The following is a 23,572-nucleotide window of genomic DNA, read 5'->3' as shown; positions in this document are numbered from 1 at the left end:
CTTGGGCTTCAAATTTCGTATGCTACTGGGCAGTATGATGAGACGATATAGTACTCGCCGGTCAATCAAGTTCGTTGGCTCACAGGTAGGTACTTGCTTCCCCCAATTGGACAAAGTTTAAGTTGTAGACTTGCACTTCTACATAGTATCCGATAAGGTCATAGCAAGGCATGGTGCTTCGTTTCTTAAATCGCTGGTGGCAAACAACTTTAACACACGAGCAGTACCATTGGCCTCGTACCAAGCCACTAAGACTTTGTGAAGGAGGGCAAATGATCTGGTGAATGTGTTGTGGCCTTCCCAATAGATACACTCAAGGATCTTGTCCCCCGAACAAAGACGCCTGAGATGCTTTTCAAAAGGACTCAACACCGCCGCCACACCCACGAATGGGCGCAAGTCCAGGTAGATCCCATGCTGATACGCACTGATAGCGTCCATAAGTTCCTGGTTGAAGAGGACTGCACTTCGCCAAGTGGCGCATTCGTCGTCGACGAGTCCATCGTTTTTGCCTTGTAACTTTGAGGGAACAGCCAATCAACGCCAGAGAAACCCTAACAGGTGATTATAGCAAAATGTGGTTAATAAAATCGGTTTGACAAGATTGGAGGGGTTTGAAAAATGTCAGCGATTAATTCTTGCCATTACTAGTATGTTAAGAGGCCTATATAGTAACTAAACCCCTCATCGTACCCTTTCAACTGCCCCCATAAATGTCCGCCATGCCCTTAACGGGAGAATCTTAACCCCCCAGTCAGGTTTATGCGTCGTGTGGTCATAAATAACCAAGTCGCCCTTGCCACAGCGAGTTTCTGCGTTTGAATATGCTTGTAGGCACTGGGGGGGAGCTTGTGACACTGATGGTAGTTGTCGTTTTATCGATTGTCGCGGAGCCGCCCCAACTCGAACGCGAAGCAAACAAGTAAGCAATGAGAACATGCGACAGAAGTCCACGACATGGTATTGTGCAATTCCCCCGAATTTGGACTTGTGAGTCATTTCGCCAAATACCATTCGAATCCAGTTTCGAATCGATTTGACAATACTATGTCGTAACGACATGGTGAAACGGGGCAAATGCAACATCAGTGGCATCGATTTCATGGACACGTTGTTGCAGTATACAGTACTACTACGTAGTAGCTGAGGCACGCGATATAAATAACTGTTAGAGCCTTTCATACCCCCAAATGGACAAATGTCGAATCTAGCTCCATGCGGATTCGCACTGCTTCCTTGGTCGAACTCGCGGGACTAATGCTGTCGGTGCCATTCTCGTGACAACATTAATGTTTACATGGCTAACCGATCATGGCAGAAATTATATTTATGTATCTCGAGGGTGCCACACCGCAACCGTCGTATCGAGACATCGACACCGTACATAACGTTAGCTAGTGTCTACATCTTATCCACAATAATGAACTCTTATATCGCCACAAGACGTTGATCGTCCCTCGAAAGCTCCAACTGCAACATCGCCCCCTACCCGACGGGTGACACGAAATTCCACAAAGTCACACCCAACGACAAAAATAGGTGGCCAGTTCTAAGCGCACAGCTTGAACACCCTTCAGGATGATTTGTATGGAGCCATTTCACAACCTCCAAATGTCCATTTGAGGCTGCTCGGACCATTAGTGTCCGCGTTGTACAACCTATGGTCCAATGAACAGACAACCATTGGACGACCTCCAGATGGCCACCGACAGCGGCGTCAAACAACTTCAACATACGCCATAGACCTCGCACTAAAAAAACGCCATCAAGCCCATGTGAAGAGAGCAAAACAGTCTGGCAATGTCGGTGAAGGTGTTCCAAGGGTGTTAGCCACATATTCAGATCTTCTCGAACCCATATAATACGTACGCTGGAGAAGATCTCGGAGAGTTTGCAAGGTGGCTTTGCCATACTAGGTAGTAGCCACGAATACGTCAAGGTAGACTCCATGCTGATACGCAGTGATAGCATTCAAAAGTTGCTGAATGGAGAGGACTGCTGACATTGGCGACACTTCTGCAAAGTGGCGATCTCTTCATCGAAGTGCCTTTTGAAGAACCGTTCCACCAAAATGGTCAAGCTGATGGATTCGACTTGCTTACTACGAATATGCGAAGATGACGAGCTAAGCATAGCTCACGTTCTGCCTCGTGTTCGAATCGCGTTGACGATTTTCGAGTGATGGCTTGTCCATAATGGACTCTAACATCGCCACGGCATCGTAGCGGTACTCTAGCTTCACCCGCTCCAAAACCACTTTCGCATCGACCTCATGTCGATGGGTCACGAGAAATTCCACCACATCCCGATGGCCAAGGGTAGCAGCCCGTTCAAGCCCCCAGTTCGTACACCCTACTTGACGATTGGCATGTAACCATTGCACAATCTTCAAATGTCCATTCGATGCGGCCCAGTTCATTGCGCGCGTCGTACAGCCTTCGGTCCGATGAGAATGCAGCCATTGGACGACCTTCAAATGGCCACCGACAGCGGCGTCGTCCATCGCTTTGGTCGTACAAGCAAAACTGTTCAGGTGCAACAACTGGACCATTTGCAGATGGCCCTTGCGCGCCGCTTCTTCGATCACGTCAGTCGAATTACGCTCATCATTACCTAGCACCTGAATGATGTACGTCGCCACATCCAATCGATTGTTGCTAGCGGCGGACTTTAGAGCGGCACTGACGAGGACGGTACTGGGATCAAAATAGTTGTGAAGGAATTTTACAACTTCCACATGCCCATTCTCCGCGGCAAATACTACGGTCCAGTCTGAACATCCCTCACTTCTGCGCTCATGGAGGTAGCGAACAACGTCGAGGTGGCCATAACGAGCAGCAAGGTTCATTCCCCAAGTAGTACATCCTTCGTGGCCCACAACAGAATGAAGGAACTCGAGGACATTCAGGTGGCCGTCCCAAGCTGCCAAATCGAGCAACGTGTATGGCACTGCACGCAAGATCTCGAGTGGTAGCAAGCTCAATAGTGGAAGGTTTCCATTGACCACAGCGTGCGCAATGACAAGGTCTCGCAGTTGCGGGAAACAAGCTAATAGCTTGAGCATGCGGGCAGATCCGTTGGCCTTGTACCACCCCGACATGACTTGACCAAGGGGGGCAAATGATTCAGCGACAATCGTGATGCCATCCCAATGGTCAATCCCTTCAGAAGCAGTGCGCTTGAGAAGATCACCGAGAGGCCCCAACGCATCCGTCAAGCCCACGAATGGGCGCAGGTCCAGGTAAATTCCATTCTGATACGCAATGGTAGCGTCGAAAAGTCCCTGGGTGACGAGGACTGCCAACATGGGCGATACGTTTAGAAGCGACGATCGCATCTTCGACGGTCGTTCCGTGTCCATGGTTGAAAATATAAGGTGTGCATCGAAATAGGCAATCAACATCCGCACAGTGCTTGGAATTTCCAGTTTTTGAATTTTTTGGTCAAAACTTACGAATTCCATAAATCGATTTGAAATAGGTCTTTTTGATGAGTTCGAAAGGCAGCCTGCCTTACCGAATTTTTAGGATAGAAATTTGGAAAAATGAATATACTGGCCAATACGATCGTTCAAAAATTCTCATTGCTACATTGTGCAGGCTGCGGCGTATATTAATACATCGTAGCATTACTATCTATCTATGTACTCGAGTACTACGTAGTAGTGTCAAAATTAGAGACACCCAGTATATCGTTTAGCATATGACGTGGCTGGTGGCGTCGAAGTGGTAACTAGCAGAACGTTTCTATCACAGAAGTTGGAGCCAGCGACGTCTCCGGTGGCACTTCGGTCGTGCTTTCTACCGATGCAGCGCCACCCCCTTCGTCGTCGGTTTCAACCGGACTCGTGTCTGCCGGTCGATTCGGGTCAAAGCTTTGGATCTCCTTGTTGTTGGCTTCCAAGAACGCTTGGAGTGGCTGCTTGGAGCAGTCCTGGATCGTTGTACCCAGGTACATGCATGGCTTGAATAAAGCGAACGGCGCCGACAGTTCGGACCACCACGTTTGACAACTAGGCGTATTCACCATTGTGGCAATGGTGTCGGGGGGAGTCACACTGAACTCGAAGATGCTGCGGATGGACTTGCCGCCCAACGCTTCGGCGCCGCAAGCGTCCGCCGCTGGCGTCGTCATGAACGGGCCTGACGTGAGTGCGATCTTGCCAGAGTCGCATTCCACGAGAGTGGACTGACCAGCACCCTCGCCACTGAGGACGCCCAGGATGACGACGAGTTTAATCGCAAGAGCAAGCATAGTTTTCAATGTTGTGTCCAATTCAAAAGTGGTAATATCCAGGGTACTTGTGAAAATTGCTCTCGGCTGTGTCGCAAGTTGCTCGCATAAATTATGATCTCAAAGCTTCCAACTGGCCAAATCGAAGAGTGGAGGTTTTATTATTTAACGTACAATTTATGTAGTTAAACCCAAAGACCAAATACGTTAAATACTGATTTCATGAGTTTTATCACCGTACATAGTGGGAGGTTATGGTCCCAACTACATCCGGATAATTTATACGGACAAGAACCACATACAAAAATCAAAATATATCTCAGCGACCACCCCCATGGCCAAATAAAGATCCATGCGCCCATGTAAAATACGACTAACGTTAGGTTAAATATCTACTTCATCACCAAATTTGAATCTGAGACAGGTGAAGCACTAGGTTTTACTACGTAGTAGGCTCGCAAGGTGACTTTTCGAATTCCATAAATCGATCTGAAATACATAGGTCAAATTTTATTGAAAGAAGATTCATGATTGTATGCGCCTGATAACATCTGAATATTGCAATATTTCCGGTTACCAGACGCATTCCATTAACTGTAAAGGACTGAATATTTCCATAAAGGCTGGTCTCAAACGCATCTTTTTGATGACTTCAACTTCCACATGTCCATTCCCAGTCTGAGCATCCTTCGCTTCTGCGCTCATGGAGGTAGCGAACAACGTCGAGGTGGCCATAACGAGCAGCAAGGTTCATTCCCCAAGTAGTACATCCTTCGTGGCCCACAACAGAATGAAGGAACTCGAGGACATTCAGGTGGCCGTCCCAAGCTGCCAAATCGAGCAACGTGTATGGCACTGCACGCAAGATCTCGAGTGGTAGCAAGCTCAATAGTGGAAGGTTTCCATTGACCACAGCGTGCGCAATGACAAGGTCTCGCAGTTGCGGGAAACAAGCTAATAGCTTGAGCATGCGGGCAGATCCGTTGGCCTTGTACCACCCCGACATGACTTGACCAAGGGGGGCAAATGATTCAGCGACAATCGTGATGCCATCCCAATGGTCAATCCCTTCAGAAGCAGTGCGCTTGAGAAGATCACCGAGAGGCCCCAACGCATCCGTCAAGCCCACGAATGGGCGCAGGTCCAGGTAAATTCCATTCTGATACGCAATGATAGCGTCGAAAAGTCCCTGGGTGACGAGGACTGCCAACATGGGCGATACGTGTAGAAGCGGCGATCGTACCTTCGACGGTCGTTCCGTGTCCATGGTAGAAAATATAGGGTGCGCATCGAAATAGCCAATCAACATCCACAAACCCCGCGCGGAATTTCCGGTTATTGCACATTTTGGTCAAAAATGATATTCTTGTATTCTTGTCTGCATCGGATTGTAATTTGTGGAGGGGTGGAGTGTGAGCGAGAGTGGAGGAAATGGCAATATTGCTTGTGTAGCAGTTGTAACAGTAAATGTTAGTGGTAATAAATACTTCGAAGTACTGCAAAGTACATGTAACGTTAGTATCAACTTGCTATAATAACTGTAAACACCTCTATTCTGCTAAGGGCTGGTCTCGATGCCAGCCATAAAGTTATGCCATAAACCGTTTTGGCAAGTCTGCAAAAAATTCCCAACGTCTCACGGTGCGTCTGGTAACCGGATCAATATGGCAATATTCAGGCCTAAAACGGATTTTGGGGCCGAATTCAACAAATCTGATCAAAACTGAAACATGTCTTGCTCTCAGATTGCACCCAAATTAGTCGCATCCAGGCGCACAAACTACAGCTATGTATCTGTACGTTCTCATGAGTATTCAACCATCGGACGACCTCCAGATGGCAACCGGTAGCGACATCGTCCATCGCTGTGGTCGTACATCCAAAATTGAGCTGATGCAAGAACTTGACCATTTCCATATGGCTATGACGTGCCGTTGCATGGATCTCCTCAGTCGAGCCATGTTCGGCAGTCCCAAGTACGTCAATATGATGTCAGTTGATTGCCGGCGGGCGCCAATGCCTCTTGCAGGCGGCGGTCCATAATGGGGCGAGGAGGAATATCCTAAGCTTTAACTGGCATTGTCCGCCGCGAGCACTGCCAAATGCTATCGTTAAATTGAATTAATATATTACGGTATGATTTTAACATTAACTTATATGAAGTTCTACTTAAGTTACTCCATCACCTTCCTCCACCACACCGCATTCATGGCCGCCTCTGTCGCAGGTGGACTCCAGCATTGCCGTGTGCGGGTGTTCTGTAACGAGGCCAGCATCGCCGCGTGGTACACCAGTTTAACGCTCATGCTGTTCTGGCTATTGTGCTGCATTTCTACACGGCAGCCGTCGAGCACAAGACACTGCAGGAGGTCTTTGGCGTCGCATCAACGACACTCTCGAGACTGCTGCGGCGGGGTGAATACGCTCTTCGGTAGCTCCATATTACACCTCGCATGGTGGTGGTGTTGTGTGGCGCGGCTCGTTCAAGCGACCTCTGTAGCTCTTGTCCAGTTGTGGGATGGTGTAACGCCTCGTAACTTCAAGCTACAGCACTGGACTCTTGCATGTAAACATGAGGCATCGTCGTGATACAGTACTCCTATTAGCTTACTGTGTCGCATGTAACGTTACTTCTGTAACGTTAGTATTCAAACAAGCTACTGCACTAGTATCAGTCGTCCAAACAATATACTTGAAGTACTATTAATAGTCACTTGGAAAGTGTTTTTTCTACTAGTTAACGTTAGTATTACTAGTGTACAACACCGCGTGGCACAATAGAGTGGACGGACGGACTCAACTGATTTATTTTTTTCACCCGACAAGTGGCGGCAAGATGAAAAACGAAATTTGCAAAGCTATAAAAATGTGCGACACGGTGTTGTAGTGCTGCTATTGTGCTTTCGAGTGAAATTTCGTGTTGTGGCGTGGTTTCTCGTATGGAATTTAAATCGATTTGATTGGCTACTACAGTTGAGCTCAAAATTATTAGCCAATCAAAACCTTTTCAATGAAATTCAACCAATCAGATGGATTGTGAATTGGTTTCGTCGGCGCGAAATTCGATTGCACCCAAATTTGTACTATCAAATCGACGTTTTTACAACTTTTTGATCAGGGCGTCAAGCACCGCCGTCAGCGAGTGCTGGAGCATTTGGATTTGCTGGGTTTGGGCATCGCGATCCCTTTTTCGCTCTTCCACTTCCCGTTCAAACATAAACCTGCGCAGGTCTCGCTCGTGCTTGCTGGCTTCGTTCATGAGACCCACGAGTTTGAGCAGTTTACCCGACGCACTCGAGTCCCCGTCGTCGTCGTCGTCGTCGTCCAACTTTCGCTTGCGCGGTACGTCCTGGACGGACGCCTGGGCTTCTTCGTTCACGTGTGCTGCTGCTGTTGCTACTGCATCGTCGCGGTCGTCAGTGGTAGATCGCGGCACGTCGTTGGCCTCCTTGGCTTCGTCGACTTGATTGCCCGAGGCGGCGAGGGTGGATGACCTTTCCAGCCTGGAAATGTCCTCCAACAGATCCATCTTCTCCGCTGAGTCTTCCCCCGTACAAGCAGACACGGCACGCATGGGCGCATTGTTGTTGTCGCGATGGTCACGCAAAAGGATGGCAAATCGGGATTGGGCCTTCTTGCCGTCGAAATGAGGTCGGTCGAAGTCGACTTGGGCCGCTAGAGCGCGCGCAACAGATTCCCACGCCTCCATAATCCTGCCGTGGCGGGCGAGGAATGGCTTGTCGTCGCTGATTTGCCTCAGCAGCATCAGGTCTTGGAGCTCCGAGTACTGGCGGCGCTTGAACGGAGTAGACATGGATGCACCAGAGAGGATTCTGGCATGCAGCGTTGGGAAATAGATTAACTTTCGTGGGTTTCCGTATGGCTTTTCCAAGGTTTCGAACCACAATTACTTTGCTCAAATCAAATTACTGTACCCCACTTCGCAGAACCTCGCAACATCACCGCGAGATTTGATTGGCTAACACATAATCCACAGAAAGGGAAAAGAATATACTCGCCAATCAGCGACAAGTAATTTCAGATCAACCAATCAAATGTCGAAGCAAGGCTCAGTGCGGGTAAGTCTGGACCTCTAAGATGAAGTTGCTTGACTATTAATAGTAGAACATTGATTTCTCCATACCGTTTCGTGGTTTGGAATTTGTAATGTGACAGTGTTGTTTATGAGCGCAACTTGCGACACAGCCGAGAGCAATTTTCACAAGTATAACGGACACTACTACTTTTGGATTGGACACATTGAAAAACATGCTTGCTCTTGAGATTAAACTCGTCGTTATCCTGGGCGTCCTCAGTGGCGAGGCTGCTGGTCAGTCCACTCTCGTGGAATGCGACTCTGGCAAGATCGCACTCACGTCAGTCCCGTTTATGAAGACGCCAGCGGCGGACGCTTGCGGCGCCAACGCCTTGGGCGGCAAGTCCATCCGCAGCATCTTCGAGTCCACCGTGACTCCCCCCGACACCATTGCCACGATGGTGAACACCCCTAGTTGCCAAACGTGGTGGTCTGATCTGTCGGCGCCGTTTGCATTGTTCAAGCCGTGCACGTACCTCGGTATGTCGATTCAAGACTTTTCAAATATGCCACTGCAAGCGTTTTTGGAAGCCAACAACCAGGAGATCCTCCTGAGCGTTGGCCCAAACCAACCAGCGGACACGAGTCCCATGGAAATTGATGACAAAGGAAGTGCTGCTCCCCCGTCACCTGTAGCCACGGCGGCACTGGTTGGCACTATGGCTGCTGTGACAAGTACGCTTGCGCCCCCTAACCCCACTTCCACTCGCTCCATCGAGGTGAATACCTTAGCTGCGGTCCTCACTCAAACCACCACCACGCCTGCCACCCAAGAGAGTGATTCAGTCCCCCACGCTCTAGCCACCAGCTCAAGTCTGACGCCAACAATTTTCTCCTCCGACACTACAACTAGCAGTCCTATCGCAGCCAACACCACCAGCCCTGTGGCTTCTCAACGCGTAAACACCTCAAACCTTCCGAACGTCGACACAATTGTCCCCACATCACTCCTTTCAACTTCAAACGGCAAAACCTCAGCACCATCGTCACACTACTTCCCGATGGCTCTTCTCGTAGCTGTTGTAATTGTTTTCGGCTTCATCTAGCCATTTATAAACAATATTTCATGTCCCCATGGAAACAGATTGAACCATTGGGAGATTAACCTGGTCAAACAGTGATAAAGACAAAAAAACAGTATTAATACTCGAGGAACATAACACAGAATTCGTAGGTTTTAGTAGGCTCGCAAGGCGATCTGAAATAGGTCAAATTCTATTGAAAGAAGCTTCATGTTTGTATGGGATATTTTTTAATTCCTTAAATGCATCTTTTTGATGAATTCGTGAGGTAGGCTACCAAATTTTTGTCCAATTATATGATAGAAAAATGAAAATAGCTGGCCAATAGGATCGTTCCATTCTCATTCTACGAGGAGGCCTCTTTCAAGCACTACGTAGTACACCATAAATTGACCACCTTACTTGGTAGCACCATAAATTGGTTTTCGCAGTCGATAAAAGTGATCGTCTTGACCAATTATATGGGAAAGAAACCTTGATGTACTCTGATTGGTTAATAATCAGAAGTAAGGCCAGCCCATCTTATACGAATTCCACAAACAAGTCAACTTTTGCACCATCCTGAATAGTGTGAGCATGTGGTACGAAGAAAGTCGACCTGATCATTTCTCGACATGCTTGCTCCGACATCCGTCCTCGTCGTTGTGGTCGCCCTCTGTGGCGAGGCATCTGGCCAATCCACTCTAAAGCGATGCGACTCTGGCAAGATTGCAGTCACGTCTGTCCCGTTCATGACCACACCTGCGGCGGATGCTTGCGGCGCCGAAGCGTTGGGCGGCAAGTCCATCCGCAGCATCTTCGAGTCCAGCGTGACTCCCCCCGACACCATTGCCAAGATGGTGAATACGCCTAGCTGTCAAACGTGGTGGTCCGAACTGTCGGCGCCGTTTGCTTTATTCAAGCCATGCATGTACCTGGGTACAACGATCCAGGACTTCTCCAAGCAGCCACTCCAAGCGTTCTTGGAAGCCAACAACAAGGAGATCCAAAGCTTTGACCCGAATCGACCGGCAGACACGAGTCCCGTTGAAACCGACGACGAAGGGGGTGGCGCTGCATCGGTAGAAAGCACGACCGAAGTGCCACCGGAGACGTCGCTGGCTCCACCTTCTGTGATAGAAACGTCGCCTGTGCCAGTTACCACTTCGACGCCACCCGCCACGCCTACAACTCATCAAGTGACCTCTGCGAGTGCGTCCACCTTTGCCTTGACTACGTGGTTGTCGGTAGCAGCTGTCACCGCCGTTGCCTCGCTACTATAACCCCTTGTTCGTTCGTGATGGCCCTAGCGGCGTAGCCTTCCACACTACAATGTCGGTGTCCCCATTTAATTCCACCGAGTTGTGTGGTTCTGATGTGTTAGTTGGTCGTGTTAGTGATGTAATTGTTGGTCGAGTAGAGTTCTGTACAAGCAGTCCAGTAGATGGCTTAACGTTAACTTTCTTACAGTAGCCTCCAAGGGTGGCCGCCTTGCCAGCTGCTGGTCAAAGCATTTCCACATGATTTCGCCCATATTGACCTTTTTACGAATTTACGAACCAAAATTTCATGTTTTACTGAAAATTGTGAATTACTGGATCTGGTCAGGTCCATTGCCATTGGCCGAGCCAACGTAATGGGGCCATTTGCTGATTCCTGTCGCCATGACCTGTCTGGTCGTCCTTGTTGCTGCCGTCGTTGCATGTGTCCACGCTGCGTTGTCCCCTTGTGACTCGAGCCAGATTGCGCTGGCCATCGTGCCGACGTACGACTCGGCGGATGCCGTCACGTGTGCCGCCGCTACGTTGAACGGCAAGGACTTCAACTCGCTGTTTGAGACGACGCCAGCGTCAGACGACACGATCAAGGCCGTGAGCGCCCACCCCGGCTGCAATGCGTGGTATTCCACCGTCGCGACTGCGTTTGCCGGCATGGACGCGTGCGAATTCCTCGGCCGCAACGTCCAAGAGTACGGCAAGTTGTCGTTGACCGAGTTCTTGGTCGCCAACAACAAGGAGATCCAGAGCTTCGACCCGTCGAAAACGTTGTCGCCCGTCCCCACCGACACGCCCACCAGTTTGGCCCCCACCAACGCCACCGAAGCCACCACTGTGCCCAAGCCGACCCCCACGCCGCCGGTCACCACCAAAGCCTCGTCAGCTGCAGGTCCTACAAGCGCAGGTGCCATTGTACTCGCGTTTAGCATCGCAGCCGCTGGTCTCCTGCACATGTAGTGTAGATATCTCGAGGACGCTTTCACACATGTAGTTCTCCGTAGCCGAATGTGATGTTATCTTAATTGTATGAGTTTGCACACTAACTACTACGACTGTTCCTTCTGCTTCATCCAGACCCCTTACATATCGGTTATCCTGTAGCTGGCCATGACATATGAATGAACTCGGGAAAGCAATACCTAGTACACATATAGGAATAACTAACTACCCATTCACATCTACCAAGCCGTTCACTTGATCACCAAGAAACCGATGGAATGTCCCATCAGCCCGAAGTTGGATGCTATTCACCAAATCCACCGATCATCGCTGTATTTGTACTGACTTTTGTATCGTCCTTTTACCCAAAATTTGGACTTTTGTGGTGAATATCTATCGATCGATTCTTTGCCTTGCTATTACACTAATTAAAGTATCACACTAATTTGACGTTGATGACGGTTTCCTGCAATCGGATTGGCTAAATACTTCTGCACATTAATTTGGTTGTATCGTTCTATGTCGCTCCAGTTTAGAATATACACACCACAATATCACGTCATAAAACGGCTAAATACAAGTCATACACTAATTCGAGGTTGCATAAAGATAGAATTTGATTGGCCACTTGGTTATTAGCGTTCTGGGTTTTGATTGGTCGATCGATTATCTACCCCACTCCATATCGATTATAATATCTCATGCGTTCTACAGCTCTAACATGAAGCCCCTAGCATAATTGCCATTTATATACATATATTTACTACTCATTACTAGTTCATGTGCCACTGCTGTGACGACGATGTGACGAGGTGCTGCAGCCATGCGACAGGGCGCAAGGTCACGCTGGGCGGCAGGTGGGGCAGCTTGAGCCAGTCGAGTGCCGCCTCCAGCGACATGCCCGTCACCAGGTCCGTGGTCTGGGTGTCCAACTGTACCGTAAAGTGTACACCGTCCAACCTGGTCGCGCGGGTGCGCAAGTCTTCCACAAGCGATCGGTCCAACCCGCGACGAAGAAACAGGATGCGAGTGCGGCGATGGAGTTGCGGCGGACGCGCTGCATCATCTACATGACATGCCGTCGGAATATGCCACCACAATATATATATATATATATTCAACCAGACGAGTCGTCAAGCCACCTATACTACATATATATATATTCGTTATGATAAGCCAAAACGATGTATATACATATATTTGACGAGTCAAACCCCCTATACTGTATATGTATATATATATAAAAAATTCGATACGACAAGCCAAAACACACAGGTCAAACCACTCGAGAAACTCTACTATTATAAATATATATAATTGTATATATCTGTATATACCTGCTAATGAAATCACGGCAGGATAGGCTGGGTTGGGGTGTGGGTGGCCCCCTACATACAACAATACACATATGTGAGAAGCAAAATTTATTGAAATTTATTGTATTTCATTTATTAAATAACATTTTTTTTTTATTTTTATTTTGAAAATCTCGACGGTAGCCACAGAAAACGATTCAAAATTCAAACCTGTTTACGAAATACACTCAAAAGACTAGTAGAGGCACGTACGTGGAGGGTATGGAGCAGCGGCCGCGGCGGCCACGAGGTTGCTCAACGACGACGGAAGCGGCCGAGTCATGAGCGCCTCCAGTTGTTGCGCATAGGATGGGGCTTGAGGTTGTAGGGGGGTCCCTTGGTGGGCGGCCATGGCCAGCTCCCGTTGGCGCTGTTGGAGCTGGTGCAAGTACTGCATTTGCGCTACTTCAGGATGGTTCTTGGTGCTCACTGTTACGATACGGTCAGGGTCTGTGAGGTCCAGTGTTGTGTCGCACTCGGAGCACTCCAAGCTCAAATTCTACAGCCACACAATATCGACGTGAGGTAGTTAGTGATCTAGATTCAACAAACACTGCTATGTGGGAATTTATACTATAGAATGTCCTAGCCAATCAATTGGCACAATATGGATACATTTCAGCCAATCATCGATCAGCCTGGCCCCGAAGAAGCTCCACATCTTGAAATGTGTATATGTCATAGATATATACATTCAAGAAGCTCCCCACCTGACACTCGAATCGATTCAAATTCCAGCAAACAAGATAATATATACAAGACGCACACAAAAAACTTGATATCAAGAATTATATAAAAAATATACCTCCAAATCGACGTCTGTGACAGGGTTGGACTGGTTGCACTGGGTGCAGATCACGCGCTTGATGGATGCAGCGCTGTCCACTTGATAGTATCGAATGCCCCGAGCCGCCTTGGAAATCTCATTTTCCTTCCAAGCTTCTTCTTGTTCTAGTGCCGAGCACCGCTCGTCCATATTCTCTTCAAACATACTTTCTTGTTCAAACCATTCGGCCTACTCGACGATTTAAATATATATATTTCAAGGATATTAAAAAATAATAATATTTAAATAGCAAAACTACATCCGTTATATATATATATACTGTACCAGAAACGTAGACCGCGTGGCCAAAACACTGTTGAGCACTTGGTCGGTGGTTGGTTGAGACGAGTGGCTAGTACTACTACTACTAGTAATACTAGTAGTACTGTTGTTGTTGTCGTGTTTGAGTAACTTGGTCTGCGCGTCCTTAAAGTCGTGAATGTCAAAGTACTTTTTTACGTCCAGCTTTTGAAACTTGCGTTCGAGTGCCGTGTTGTCCACCACCCGTTTACTCACGCCTTCTTTCTTTACTTGCAAGTCGTACACCTATATATTTCCATCAACCAATCTTGTTTACGTGTCCATTCAATCCCATATATATATATATATAGCAAGCAAGCCGGCCCGTCGATCATATATATATATATATATATTGCCCTCTCGGAAAAGGAAACCCAAAACACATACTCCAATCAGAACAGTCCCATGGTTTATAAAAGGGCACTCGAAAAACATTTCTATACCGCCACATTGTCACATATGACCCTTGACATCACACATAATTTTCTTATTTTTATCAATATATAAAAATAGATATTACATAATGACATCCCTTTTAGAGAATTATTATTGACCCTTGACGTCACACCTAATTTTCTTATTTTTATTTTTATCAATATATAAAAATAGATTTTTAAAATGACATCCCTTTTAGAGAATTAATATTCACATAACGGCCGCAACACGCCATTCGTCTCCAAATGGTCTTAAAATGATATAATAGGCTTAAAAAGATATCAGGTACAGTTCACCAACAATTATATTGCCAAATCGATTCGAAACTGGGAGCCGTCAGCAGAATCATCGAATGTGTTTGGCGAATCGATTCAAGAACCGCCTGAACCAATCAAATCACGTCATGTCGAATATATTCTGCCAATCCAAACGTTTAACCCCAAATAACCACATGTATACTACTCGTTGTATAGTATAGTGTGTACACGATTAAATAGGATCAAATGGATTCGAATGCTATTTGTATCACTCACAAAAGTCCAAATTGGGTGAAATGCACAATATATAACCTAAAAAATACCCCAAGCGTCTACAAAACGTGTACCCCCCAATGATAGTCTGCCAAATGGCCACGAAACCATCAGAAAAGTCTGCCAAATGGCCACGAAACCATCAGATAGTCTGCCAAATGGCCACCAATATCTCTTGTCTTACTTAGTACCCCCATACCTTTTTCTCCATCGTGCCGGCAGAAATGATTCGGTACACGTACACGGGCTTTGCTTGGCCAAATCGGTACGATCGACACATGGACTGCGCATCATGACACGGGTTCCAGCACACGTCGAAAATCACCACGCGGTTACCCCCGCACAAATTCACGCCTACGCCATCATTATATATATATATATATTGCAAATTCGCTATAAACATCCAAAATTCGCAAGGTTTGTCTCATCAAAATTGAATCACTCTGGACGTTCTGATTGGCTGACTATTTTTGTCCTTTCTGTAATAGCAAATCAAATCCACTTAAAATTAGCCAATCAAAGCGTCGATGCTTCGTGATTCACGAGGTCTATAAATTCGAATCCACAATACATATATATATATATTCAAAAGATACCAAACACATGAAACATCCAACAAGGTATGGGACAATAGCCATATAAAACACTAGAGACGACGACGTACTGACCTTCACCGCCCGCGCGCGTCGAGATGAGAATGACGTCGACTTCTTCGTCGGGGTCATTGAACTGGGCGATGCGCGTGAACCGCAGGGCCTGCGGCGTGCTGCCGTCGATGCGGAGGGCGTTGATGCGCTCGTACTCTTTTTTGGTCTCGTTGTACACGTCCAGCATGGTCTGGATCGCATTTAGCGTGGGAATGCTCTGCGAAAACACTGTGATCCGATCCCCAATACGGCGGCATTCGCGCAAAATGTGCAGCAGCAGCACCATCTTGCCACTGTGCTCGACAATCCCTATTCAAACACACATGAAAAATAGAAAGAATACAACAAATATAAAGCTATATTATTACCTTTCGAGTAGTCGGGTCCAAACAAAGGCTCGGCAAAACTCAACCGGTGGCCCATCGTGCGTACCACGGCCTCCACGGCTTCAATGTCGCTGTCCACCTATTATTTAATATATACAAAAAAGAAACGCGTCAGGAATATATATATATATATATTCAAAAGGATTTTGTCGAGTGAAGACATGGTCAAAGAATAATCAATGACAATATTTGAGCAAGGCTGATCGTTTGAAGTAAAAAGACACATATAGCCAACATATGGACTGAACGACGTTCCAGCTTGCGACTGAAATCAACCACAATATATATATATATATTCCCATGCATACGATTGTGCGAGCTATCAACATATATATATACAGATCCATGTACACATTCCACGACGCATACATCACAAGTATATATATATATATATATGAATTCCAACGGGTATATTACACATATCACGTCCTAGCAGGAAAGATCCACTTGTCCAAAACGATCGGACACATATATATATATATGAAAGTGTGTATATATATACTTTCGAAGCCTCTTTCAACGTACATCTTCGGGTGCTGTGAGTGCGGCGGGGGGCGGCGGCGGTGGAGGCGCGTCGTCTTTGCCCGGGAGTGCATTGTACAGCACATCTGGATGGTTTACAATCGCCAGCGAAATGTGGTACCCGCCCAGCACATCAATCTTGCCACTCGACGGATTACGGGGCACGCCATCCCGGAGAAATGCCTTGTAAATGCGAACCTACGCTCCATAGAACCAACCACTTATTCACTCGTCACGTTCTGGCAGATAACAATAAAAAACCCAACTTGAAAAAAATATCAGACGATGCGTATACTAGTAACAACCCAGAACGAAGCCAGCACACTTTAATATATATCTACCAAAGCAGAATTATATAATCGAAACCCAACGAGAATCGTCCAGTCTCTCTCTTATTCGTTCTGTCTCGTCGCCAACCTTGAAATAAATAATAAATAATAATAAATAATAATAATAATATTAATATTAATACACATATATATATATAAATAAATAAATAAATAATAAATAATAATAAATAATAATACCAACAACAACGATCTCTCTTACATATATATAAATATATATATATAAATATAACATGACTCTGTGCATTCATGTGCCCAACAACCTTTAGGAGGTTCAAACCACAAGGCAGTCATATGTCTATATATATATGTACATACCTGCAATGGCGATAGCTTACACAGTAGGACAAACTCGTGCTTGGCTGGCAGCTGGCGGTGGAGATACCCAGCATCCCGCCGCAGCACCAACGTCGACAGTTCCTTGGTCAGAATGAACGTGCGTTTACGGGAGAGGACAATGTCCACGTCTGAAGAGTCTTCGAACTGGCCGTTCTCGATTGGGTCCACGAATCGGTTCTTGAACTCTTGCAGTGTGCCGAGGTAGTTGGGCCGCGCAAAGTTGACCATGGTCCAGTACTCCTTCATGTGGTTTTGGATGGGATACCCCGTCAAGATGATGCGTCGCCTTGTTTCAACCTAATATCCCACATGATATATGTTATCATCGACATTCGAATGATCTTGCAACGTCCAAATGCATCAGATATATCGATGGTATATGTCCAGGAATATATATATATTGTGAAATAAACTTCCAAACTTCTTCGCGTGGTTTGTCGAATCAATATTGAATCACGCCGGAGTTGTGATTGGTTGAATATACTTGTCCTTTCGAGCCAATCAAATCAACTCAAAAATGGATTAGCCAATCATAGCGTCGATGATTCGTGATTCGCCGGTGAGATACATTCGATTCGACGGGGACTGGAAATTCGTATCGAATATACCACAATATATGGAATGTACAGGAAGTACTATAAATATATATATATATATCCAGAAACAGGACCCCATTAAACCATTATTTTGGCGTTTGGGGTCGTGTTTTTATATCCAATTTGATGGTTTTGGATGATTTTTTTAATCGATTTTTGATCGTTTTCTTTGTGATATATTTTTATATGGGAACGTACATGCGACAGAGCTTTCACGAGCTTGGATTTGGCGTCTCGGATGCGATGGCCTTCGTCCAGCACGATGAGGTCGGGGCCAGGGGCACACAGACACGCGAGCGCATCTTTCATGCGGCGCTGGAGGTCGGCCGTAGTCTTCCCGCGCATTTTTTCTACTCCCGTGGCTTGCAGCACAATGTTGCGATACATTTCGTACCCCATTACCATGACCCTACAACCAAAAATCAAGACTTCTATGTATATACAACATATACCCCATGTTTCGATGTAAAACAAGTGAAATAGAAGGTTGAATATAAAATATAAAAAATCCACGAGATTTTTACAAACATATCTCCTGGTTCTGTGAGATATGTGAACAATATAATATGGATTCTTTGACTCTTGAGTCCACTCGGGTATATATAGGGCTCTCATGAAACGTAATACAATAACGTCAAGCAGAAACGATCATCGCAAACCACGTCAGATAATAGACAACACAAGACACTTTTGCAGGTTTTTCATATTAAAATACAGTCGAAAGAAATACACCCCCAACTATATTTAAAGAAAAACACAATTATATTCCATCTAGCTAGATATATTTTGTCCTTTTACCCAAAATTTGGCTGACTTTTGTGCTGAAATTTAGTATCGATATCGATTTTTTGTACTGAATTTTGTATCGAAAAAGGTGTCCTGTGGCGATTGGCATCACACTAATTGAAGTCACACACTAATTTGCCGATAATTTCCTGCAATCTGATTGGCTAAATCCATCTGCATATACATTGGATACAAATAATACAAATAAATATACCAATCGACAGCTTATCATAGACAAGTAGACAAAGTTAGATCTGGGGAAGAGGATTGTACCCGCCGAGGTTATGCCATGACAGAATGGCATTCAGTCGCTCGGAGATGGACTTGTCGGCTTCGAGGGTCGTGAGCTGAAGACGCGCGAGTTGGCGCGCACTCAGCCACTTGGTGAACTCGGACTCCCAGTTGCGCACGCAGATCGCCGGCGCAAGGATGAGCGCCGTGTTGTACTTGGCGTACTCGGACGACGTGTCGTCGTCGTACACGGTCATGACGTTCAGGAACGAATGGACGGTCGTGATCACTTGCAGCGTCTTGCCGAGGCCCATAAAGTCGGCCAAAATGCACCCAAAGCCCTGGATCATAGTAAAGCATGTTGGTTGAGAGACGCGAGAAAGGACATGTATACCTTGGGACCGGAAGAGATGTGGCTCCACAGGAATCGAATGCCCTTGACTTGATGCGGTTTGAGTTTGGACGAGATATAGTCGTCGACCAAGACTGGCGCGTCCGCGGCGCCGACGGCCCCCGTTGGAATCGTGCCGTCCGGGAGTGGGTTCAAGCACACTCGTCCATCCTCTGTCCGTCCAAAGCTCGTGGGTGTCTCGTCGGCCTTGAACAGTTTCGCGCGTGCTTGTTCCTCGTTTCGCGCCAAAATCGTGTCTTGTTCGAGGTCCTCTTCGTCGATGATCTCGGCAATCCGTCGCTTCTTGCGGCCTTTCGAATTCTTGCTCTTGGTCTCCTCTTCCTCGACTTCCTCGAAGTCGTCGTCCGAGCTCCACTGTGCGATTTCTGGTATGTACGGCGGCTCCGCGACGCGTTCAACCCCGTCGTCGTCGTCCTCGTCGTCAATTTCAACCTGTTCGTCTTGTGCATATTCAGGAGGCGGTAAATCGTTCACGTCGCTTGGCATCAAGTCGTCCAAGAACCCTAATGGCGCGGCAGCATCTGCTGCAGGCGTCGGTGGCGGCAGCGCGTCCACGAGAAGATCAGAGATGTCCGCTAGAACCTCCATGTTGATGCTTGCGTTAAACGATTGTGGCAGAACGCGGCAAATTATATTGCTTGGACTATTATTTCGAGCCACAGTATACAAATAGCAAGATATTTTTATTCAACTCGTGGAATGCGTGGTTGTTGGAGAGCCCGTTAAAACATATTTCAATAAGAGTGGCAAAACGTAAATATTTGTCGTCCGACTTGTATTAAACGCATAATTCAAAATGCGTTTTAACGTTTAACCTCGCCGACTTTTGCAACAGATCCAAGGTTTAACGTGTGCGTTTTTCATTTACCCACGTCGAACATAATCGTCGAAATTCGAATGTCCCACCTTGATCAGCCAATCAAAAGCGGTCCTGAAGCAACGACACCACAATCTTTTGTCAAGAGGCACACATTTGCCATTTCCACGCCGCTGGCATGCCGCTGACGCCGCAATTCACATGGGAAGAAGACGTGTCGTCCATTGCGCTGCGTGTGCCGCTCAAAGGCGCGAGTCGTAAGGATGTCGACATCTACGGTACGTAGTAGAGATATCTTTGCATGATGTTTTGCTCACGTTACGGTGGTAGTGGCGGACCTGGTCGTCAAAGTAAACTTCAAGCCGTATGTGTTGCTCGTGGACTTGCATGCTGCTGTCGAGCCAGAGAACACGACCGTCACGATTACCAACGGCGTGGTGGTGTTGGTCGCGCAAAAGGTATAATGCATGGCGAACATTGCGACGGTGAAAAGTGCTGTGGGCATGTAGCACGAGCGCCGGGTGTGGAAGCAGTTGGGATTCGACGGGACCAAAGCCGACTGTCTTGCGCGGCGCAAGGCGTCCATGGCTCGCAAAGAAGCCTACGAGCAAAAGGTATCTTGTCTGCCATTGAGACCCCACCACAACAACAACTCGTCGTGATGATGATGTATACAATCACATGTGTAGCTAAGCGAAGCGCGGAAGGACCTCAAGTACCGCAACGAGAAACAGACGTTGCGAGACCAAGTAGACTAACTACCACTTTCAACTACATAGCTCAACCTCCAGTTTAGATGTCACTGGACGAACTCGAAAGGCAGCGGCTGGACGACCTCAAAGCCACCGAAAAACAGCGCGAAGAGGTCCTCTTCTTCTCCTGACCATCCATTTTGTCTCATCCTCAATTGGCCCATCAGGACGCCATGTATCGCACCTTCCGCGACTTGCAACATCCACCATCAACCCAATCGACTAAACGTCGCAGCTCCACGCCAATAGCCGTGGAGCCGCCGATTTTAGAAATGACGCCAGAGGGCGAGTTTGACATTCCCAGGCGTTCGATCGTCGTCCCTTCGCCCCCCCCGCGAGAAGAAGAACAAGACTGGGGCACGTCGTCTGACACGGAGTCTGACGACTACAGCAACAACAACAGCCCGATCCTCGAGACGCCCATCGAAAACGGCGACGACGACGGGGAAGACGAGGATGTGACGCAGTGGCCCCCACCACGACAACAAGTCACGGCGAGCAGAATCGTGTTTACGCCCCGTGTCTTTCCCACGCCTAGCCGTGAATCCACTGCTGGTAGACGACTGCTACTGCTATTTTGATCTCTTTCATTGAATTTGGCAAATATGCCAAATTGCAATGCGATGCTGGGGTGAATACTTTCATATGTGTTTTAATATGGATGATGTAGTGGACGAAGAGAATTGGCTTGTGAAGAACCGAAAGCACTTGAAAAGTCACAAGGGACTGCATGCTGCCGCCGCGACCGCTGCGCAAGACATTAGCGAAACAGATCGTAAGCACTCTACAACGCGATTATATATATATATATATTATACGTATATATATTGGAGATTCGATACGAATTCCGGGCCCCGTTGAATCGAATCTCGCGAACCAGGCACTAATCTCTCCTCTCCCATTGGTCAATCCGAAATTATTTGTCGCTGATTGGCTACAATATCAATTTGGATTTCTGTTGGAAAGGGCCAAGTGGATATTATCCAATCAGATGTCTCGGCTCTATTTGTGCTCGATTGAACGAACCATGGAAAATGGGGACATTTGAAGAAAATCGACATGATATATGGCACCATTCGGATTGATTTGATGGAAATGTTGAGTGTGAACCAATTATCTATTGACTTTGGATCTTTTTATTGGACTATTAGCCGTGTGGCTCAAAGCAAAAGGCGATGATTTCTACCGACACAAAGACTTTCGCAGTGCCATCAACGCCTACGGCGACGCTCTCGCCATCGACCCTTCGCTTACACCGTACGATATCTTATAGCGCCAATAATATATATATATATATACAGTATAGGCTGATAGAATGGACTTCACACACGTGGGACTTGTAGATGTTTGTCGAATCGCGCCGCGTGCTTTTTGCAAGTCGGCGAGTATCAGGTCGGTGTATTCAAACTACTTTTACCAGACGTCAATAGGTCACAAAGTTGCCAAATGCCATCAGCCCCTTTGATATGAATACATGTAACTGAAATGATGGTCTTGAAATTCGAATGTAGTTGTGTGCGGACGACTGTTCGAAAGCCCTGGCGTTGCTTCCAGATATTGGAGACACCCCGTCGATGCAAACGGTCCAGTTAAAAGTGCGCGTGCTCGTCCGCCGCGGCACCGCGTACTGCCAGCTCGGGTTGTACAGGTACAATGAACACTATTTTAAAACCATTTTAAATTCAATTTCCCGGGGTTTTATAGCCAAGCCAAGGCCGATTACGGCGTCGCTCTAACCATCCATCCCCAAAATGAAGCATTGCAGCTGGACTTTGGCCGCATTGGGCAGCTCGAAGCATGTGCTGTGTGGAAATCCAAGGGAGATGCGAGCTACGCAAGCCAAGACTTTGTGACGGCCAAAGCTATGTACACCGAAGCCCTGCACGTGGACCCGACCTTTATTTCGTATGTTGTGTGTATCCATTATAAAAAAGGCTATCAATTTGGCTTTTTATTCACATGGGAATGTGTGTAGCTGCTTATCGAATCGGGCGGCGTGCTCGTTGGCACTGCTGGATGCCAAGGCATGTATTGCCGACTGTTCGGTTGCACTTGCCATTCTGGAGGTACGAGTTAGTGTTTTTTTTACCTAGCTCCTAATATATATATATATATATATTCATACCTTGACGAATTCAACATTCTCATAGGACACGTTGAGTCCGACGATGGTGCCGTACTCGGCCATTCCAGCCCCCGGGTCAGCCAAGCGGCGGCTATGGGTGCTCAAGACCCTCGTCCGTCGCGGTGCGGCGTTCACGATGGAGAAAGACTACGCCAAAGCCGAACAAGATTACATGGACGCGCTGAGCTTGGACCCGCCCAACGCCCAACTAGCAGACGATTTGGCCAACGTCCGCCGGTTGAAACGAGCTGGCTAGACAAGTCTAGTTACTAGAGATTTGGCACGATGGGTTAAAATCAACTGTGAATATTAAAATCAACTGTGAATAATACAGTAATACCTTGCACTTGTATGAAAGATTCAGATAAAATGGAAAAAATCGTCGCGACCATTGGGCAAAGGTTGTCGAGATCAAATTCTTATACGGGCACCAGTATAGCCCAAAACGCGAGACTACCAGTTAACTGGGAGTAGCAGGAGAGCGACCAGTCGGGGGCTATGTGCTGCTCTTTGTATGAATAAATATAATACAAGCCATGATAGGGTTGGTTGTCCCCACCAGAGTGTGGTTGGTTTTTTCGAAGCCAGTGCATTGACCGTAAAAGGCATGTCGATTGTAA

General features: G+C 47.0%; 10 protein-coding genes across 12 annotated transcripts; 4 read left to right on the top strand and 6 right to left on the bottom strand.

Moving 5' to 3' along the window:
• Positions 1–2,125: 2,125 nt before the first annotated feature.
• On the bottom strand, positions 2,126–3,361 carry H257_15534 (hypothetical protein; the record flags this gene model as incomplete). The annotated part of the gene is made up of 1 exon (XM_009843674.1): positions 2,126–3,361. One exon carries the CDS (start codon positions 3,359–3,361, stop codon positions 2,126–2,128), a length of 1,236 nt encoding a protein of 411 aa, XP_009841976.1.
• A 371-nt stretch (positions 3,362–3,732) lies between these two features.
• Positions 3,733–4,337, bottom strand: H257_15533 (hypothetical protein; the record flags this gene model as incomplete). Its single annotated transcript, XM_009843673.1, has 1 exon — positions 3,733–4,337. Exon 1 carries the CDS (start codon positions 4,252–4,254, stop codon positions 3,733–3,735), a length of 522 nt encoding a protein of 173 aa, XP_009841975.1. The 5' UTR covers positions 4,255–4,337.
• Positions 4,338–4,800: 463 nt separating this feature from the next.
• On the bottom strand, positions 4,801–5,500 carry H257_15532 (hypothetical protein; the record flags this gene model as incomplete). The annotated part of the gene is made up of 1 exon (XM_009843672.1): positions 4,801–5,500. One exon carries the CDS (start codon positions 5,498–5,500, stop codon positions 4,886–4,888), a length of 615 nt encoding a protein of 204 aa, XP_009841974.1. The 3' UTR covers positions 4,801–4,885.
• Positions 5,501–6,302: 802 nt separating this feature from the next.
• On the bottom strand, positions 6,303–6,539 carry H257_15531 (hypothetical protein; the record flags this gene model as incomplete). The annotated part of the gene is made up of 2 exons (XM_009843671.1): positions 6,303–6,338; positions 6,420–6,539. 2 exons carry the CDS (start codon positions 6,537–6,539, stop codon positions 6,303–6,305), a joined length of 156 nt encoding a protein of 51 aa, XP_009841973.1.
• Positions 6,540–7,240: 701 nt separating this feature from the next.
• H257_15530 (hypothetical protein) lies at positions 7,241–8,099 on the bottom strand. Its single transcript, XM_009843670.1, has one exon. The coding sequence runs from the start codon at positions 8,045–8,047 to the stop codon at positions 7,334–7,336; it is 714 nt and encodes a 237-aa protein (XP_009841972.1). The 5' UTR covers positions 8,048–8,099; the 3' UTR covers positions 7,241–7,333.
• A 403-nt stretch (positions 8,100–8,502) lies between these two features.
• H257_15529 (hypothetical protein) lies at positions 8,503–9,130 on the top strand (the record flags this gene model as incomplete). Its single annotated transcript, XM_009843669.1, has 2 exons — positions 8,503–8,979; positions 9,062–9,130. The coding sequence occupies 2 exons, from the start codon at positions 8,503–8,505 to the stop codon at positions 9,128–9,130; spliced, it is 546 nt and encodes a 181-aa protein (XP_009841971.1).
• A 772-nt stretch (positions 9,131–9,902) lies between these two features.
• Positions 9,903–10,708, top strand: H257_15528 (hypothetical protein). Its single transcript, XM_009843668.1, has one exon. The coding sequence runs from the start codon at positions 9,966–9,968 to the stop codon at positions 10,611–10,613; it is 648 nt and encodes a 215-aa protein (XP_009841970.1). The 5' UTR covers positions 9,903–9,965; the 3' UTR covers positions 10,614–10,708.
• A 261-nt stretch (positions 10,709–10,969) lies between these two features.
• H257_15527 (hypothetical protein) lies at positions 10,970–11,667 on the top strand. Its single transcript, XM_009843667.1, has one exon. The coding sequence runs from the start codon at positions 10,995–10,997 to the stop codon at positions 11,562–11,564; it is 570 nt and encodes a 189-aa protein (XP_009841969.1). The 5' UTR covers positions 10,970–10,994; the 3' UTR covers positions 11,565–11,667.
• A 618-nt stretch (positions 11,668–12,285) lies between these two features.
• Positions 12,286–19,859, bottom strand: H257_15526 (hypothetical protein). Of its 3 annotated transcripts, XM_009843665.1 has the most exons (13): positions 19,241–19,859; positions 18,889–19,187; positions 18,028–18,238; positions 17,213–17,530; positions 16,551–16,745; positions 16,008–16,104; positions 15,661–15,948; positions 15,192–15,346; positions 14,013–14,273; positions 13,707–13,916; positions 13,115–13,400; positions 12,884–12,934; positions 12,286–12,612 (listed from the first exon to the last, which is right to left on the bottom strand). In XM_009843665.1, the coding sequence occupies exons 1-13, from the start codon at positions 19,844–19,846 to the stop codon at positions 12,320–12,322; spliced, it is 3,270 nt and encodes a 1,089-aa protein (XP_009841967.1). In that variant the 5' UTR covers positions 19,847–19,859; the 3' UTR covers positions 12,286–12,319. The 3 variants fall into 3 exon arrangements, with proteins under 3 accessions (XP_009841967.1, XP_009841968.1, XP_009841966.1); XM_009843666.1 differs by having other exon boundaries at positions 12,884–13,400; XM_009843664.1 differs by lacking the exon at positions 12,286–12,612 and having other exon boundaries at positions 12,640–13,400.
• Positions 19,860–20,222: 363 nt separating this feature from the next.
• On the top strand, positions 20,223–23,299 carry H257_15525 (hypothetical protein). Its single transcript, XM_009843663.1, has 13 exons — positions 20,223–20,353; positions 20,406–20,533; positions 20,585–20,689; positions 20,765–20,824; positions 20,872–20,940; positions 20,995–21,382; positions 21,498–21,602; positions 21,979–22,084; positions 22,171–22,219; positions 22,339–22,475; positions 22,532–22,732; positions 22,803–22,893; positions 22,978–23,299. Exons 1-13 carry the CDS (start codon positions 20,254–20,256, stop codon positions 23,206–23,208), a joined length of 1,770 nt encoding a protein of 589 aa, XP_009841965.1. The 5' UTR covers positions 20,223–20,253; the 3' UTR covers positions 23,209–23,299.
• The last annotated feature ends 273 nt before the right edge of the window (positions 23,300–23,572 follow it).

The sequence above is a fragment of the Aphanomyces astaci genome (genome assembly GCF_000520075.1).
Source record: "Aphanomyces astaci strain APO3 unplaced genomic scaffold supercont1.71, whole genome shotgun sequence".
In the NCBI taxonomy this organism is placed as follows: domain Eukaryota; phylum Oomycota; class Saprolegniomycetes; order Saprolegniales; family Verrucalvaceae; genus Aphanomyces; species Aphanomyces astaci.
This window is presented reverse-complemented; position numbering and strand designations above follow the sequence as displayed.

What these genes read in the sequence shown, in the direction of transcription:
- H257_15530 (XM_009843670.1), bottom strand. Translation starts at nt 8,047, where the DNA reads ATGTCTACTCCGTTCAAGCGCCGCCAGTACTCGGAGCTCCAAGACCTG.
- H257_15526 (XM_009843665.1), bottom strand. Translation starts at nt 19,846, where the DNA reads ATGGAGGTTCTAGCGGACATCTCTGATCTTCTCGTGGACGCGCTGCCG. An exon ending in TCGTGAAAGCTCTGTCGCAT is followed by an intron (nt 17,531 to 18,027) that starts GTACGTTCCCAT and finishes GTGGGATATTAG; the next exon opens with GTTGAAACAAGGCGACGCAT. An exon ending in CCGGCACGATGGAGAAAAAG is followed by an intron (nt 14,274 to 15,191) that starts GTATGGGGGTAC and finishes GGAAATATATAG; the next exon opens with GTGTACGACTTGCAAGTAAA.
- H257_15527 (XM_009843667.1), top strand. Translation starts at nt 10,995, where the DNA reads ATGACCTGTCTGGTCGTCCTTGTTGCTGCCGTCGTTGCATGTGTCCAC.
- H257_15525 (XM_009843663.1), top strand. Translation starts at nt 20,254, where the DNA reads ATGCCGCTGACGCCGCAATTCACATGGGAAGAAGACGTGTCGTCCATT. An exon ending in TAAGGATGTCGACATCTACG is followed by an intron (nt 20,354 to 20,405) that starts GTACGTAGTAGA and finishes TTACGGTGGTAG; the next exon opens with TGGCGGACCTGGTCGTCAAA. An exon ending in AGACATTAGCGAAACAGATC is followed by an intron (nt 21,603 to 21,978) that starts GTAAGCACTCTA and finishes TTGGACTATTAG; the next exon opens with CCGTGTGGCTCAAAGCAAAA.
- H257_15528 (XM_009843668.1), top strand. Translation starts at nt 9,966, where the DNA reads ATGCTTGCTCCGACATCCGTCCTCGTCGTTGTGGTCGCCCTCTGTGGC.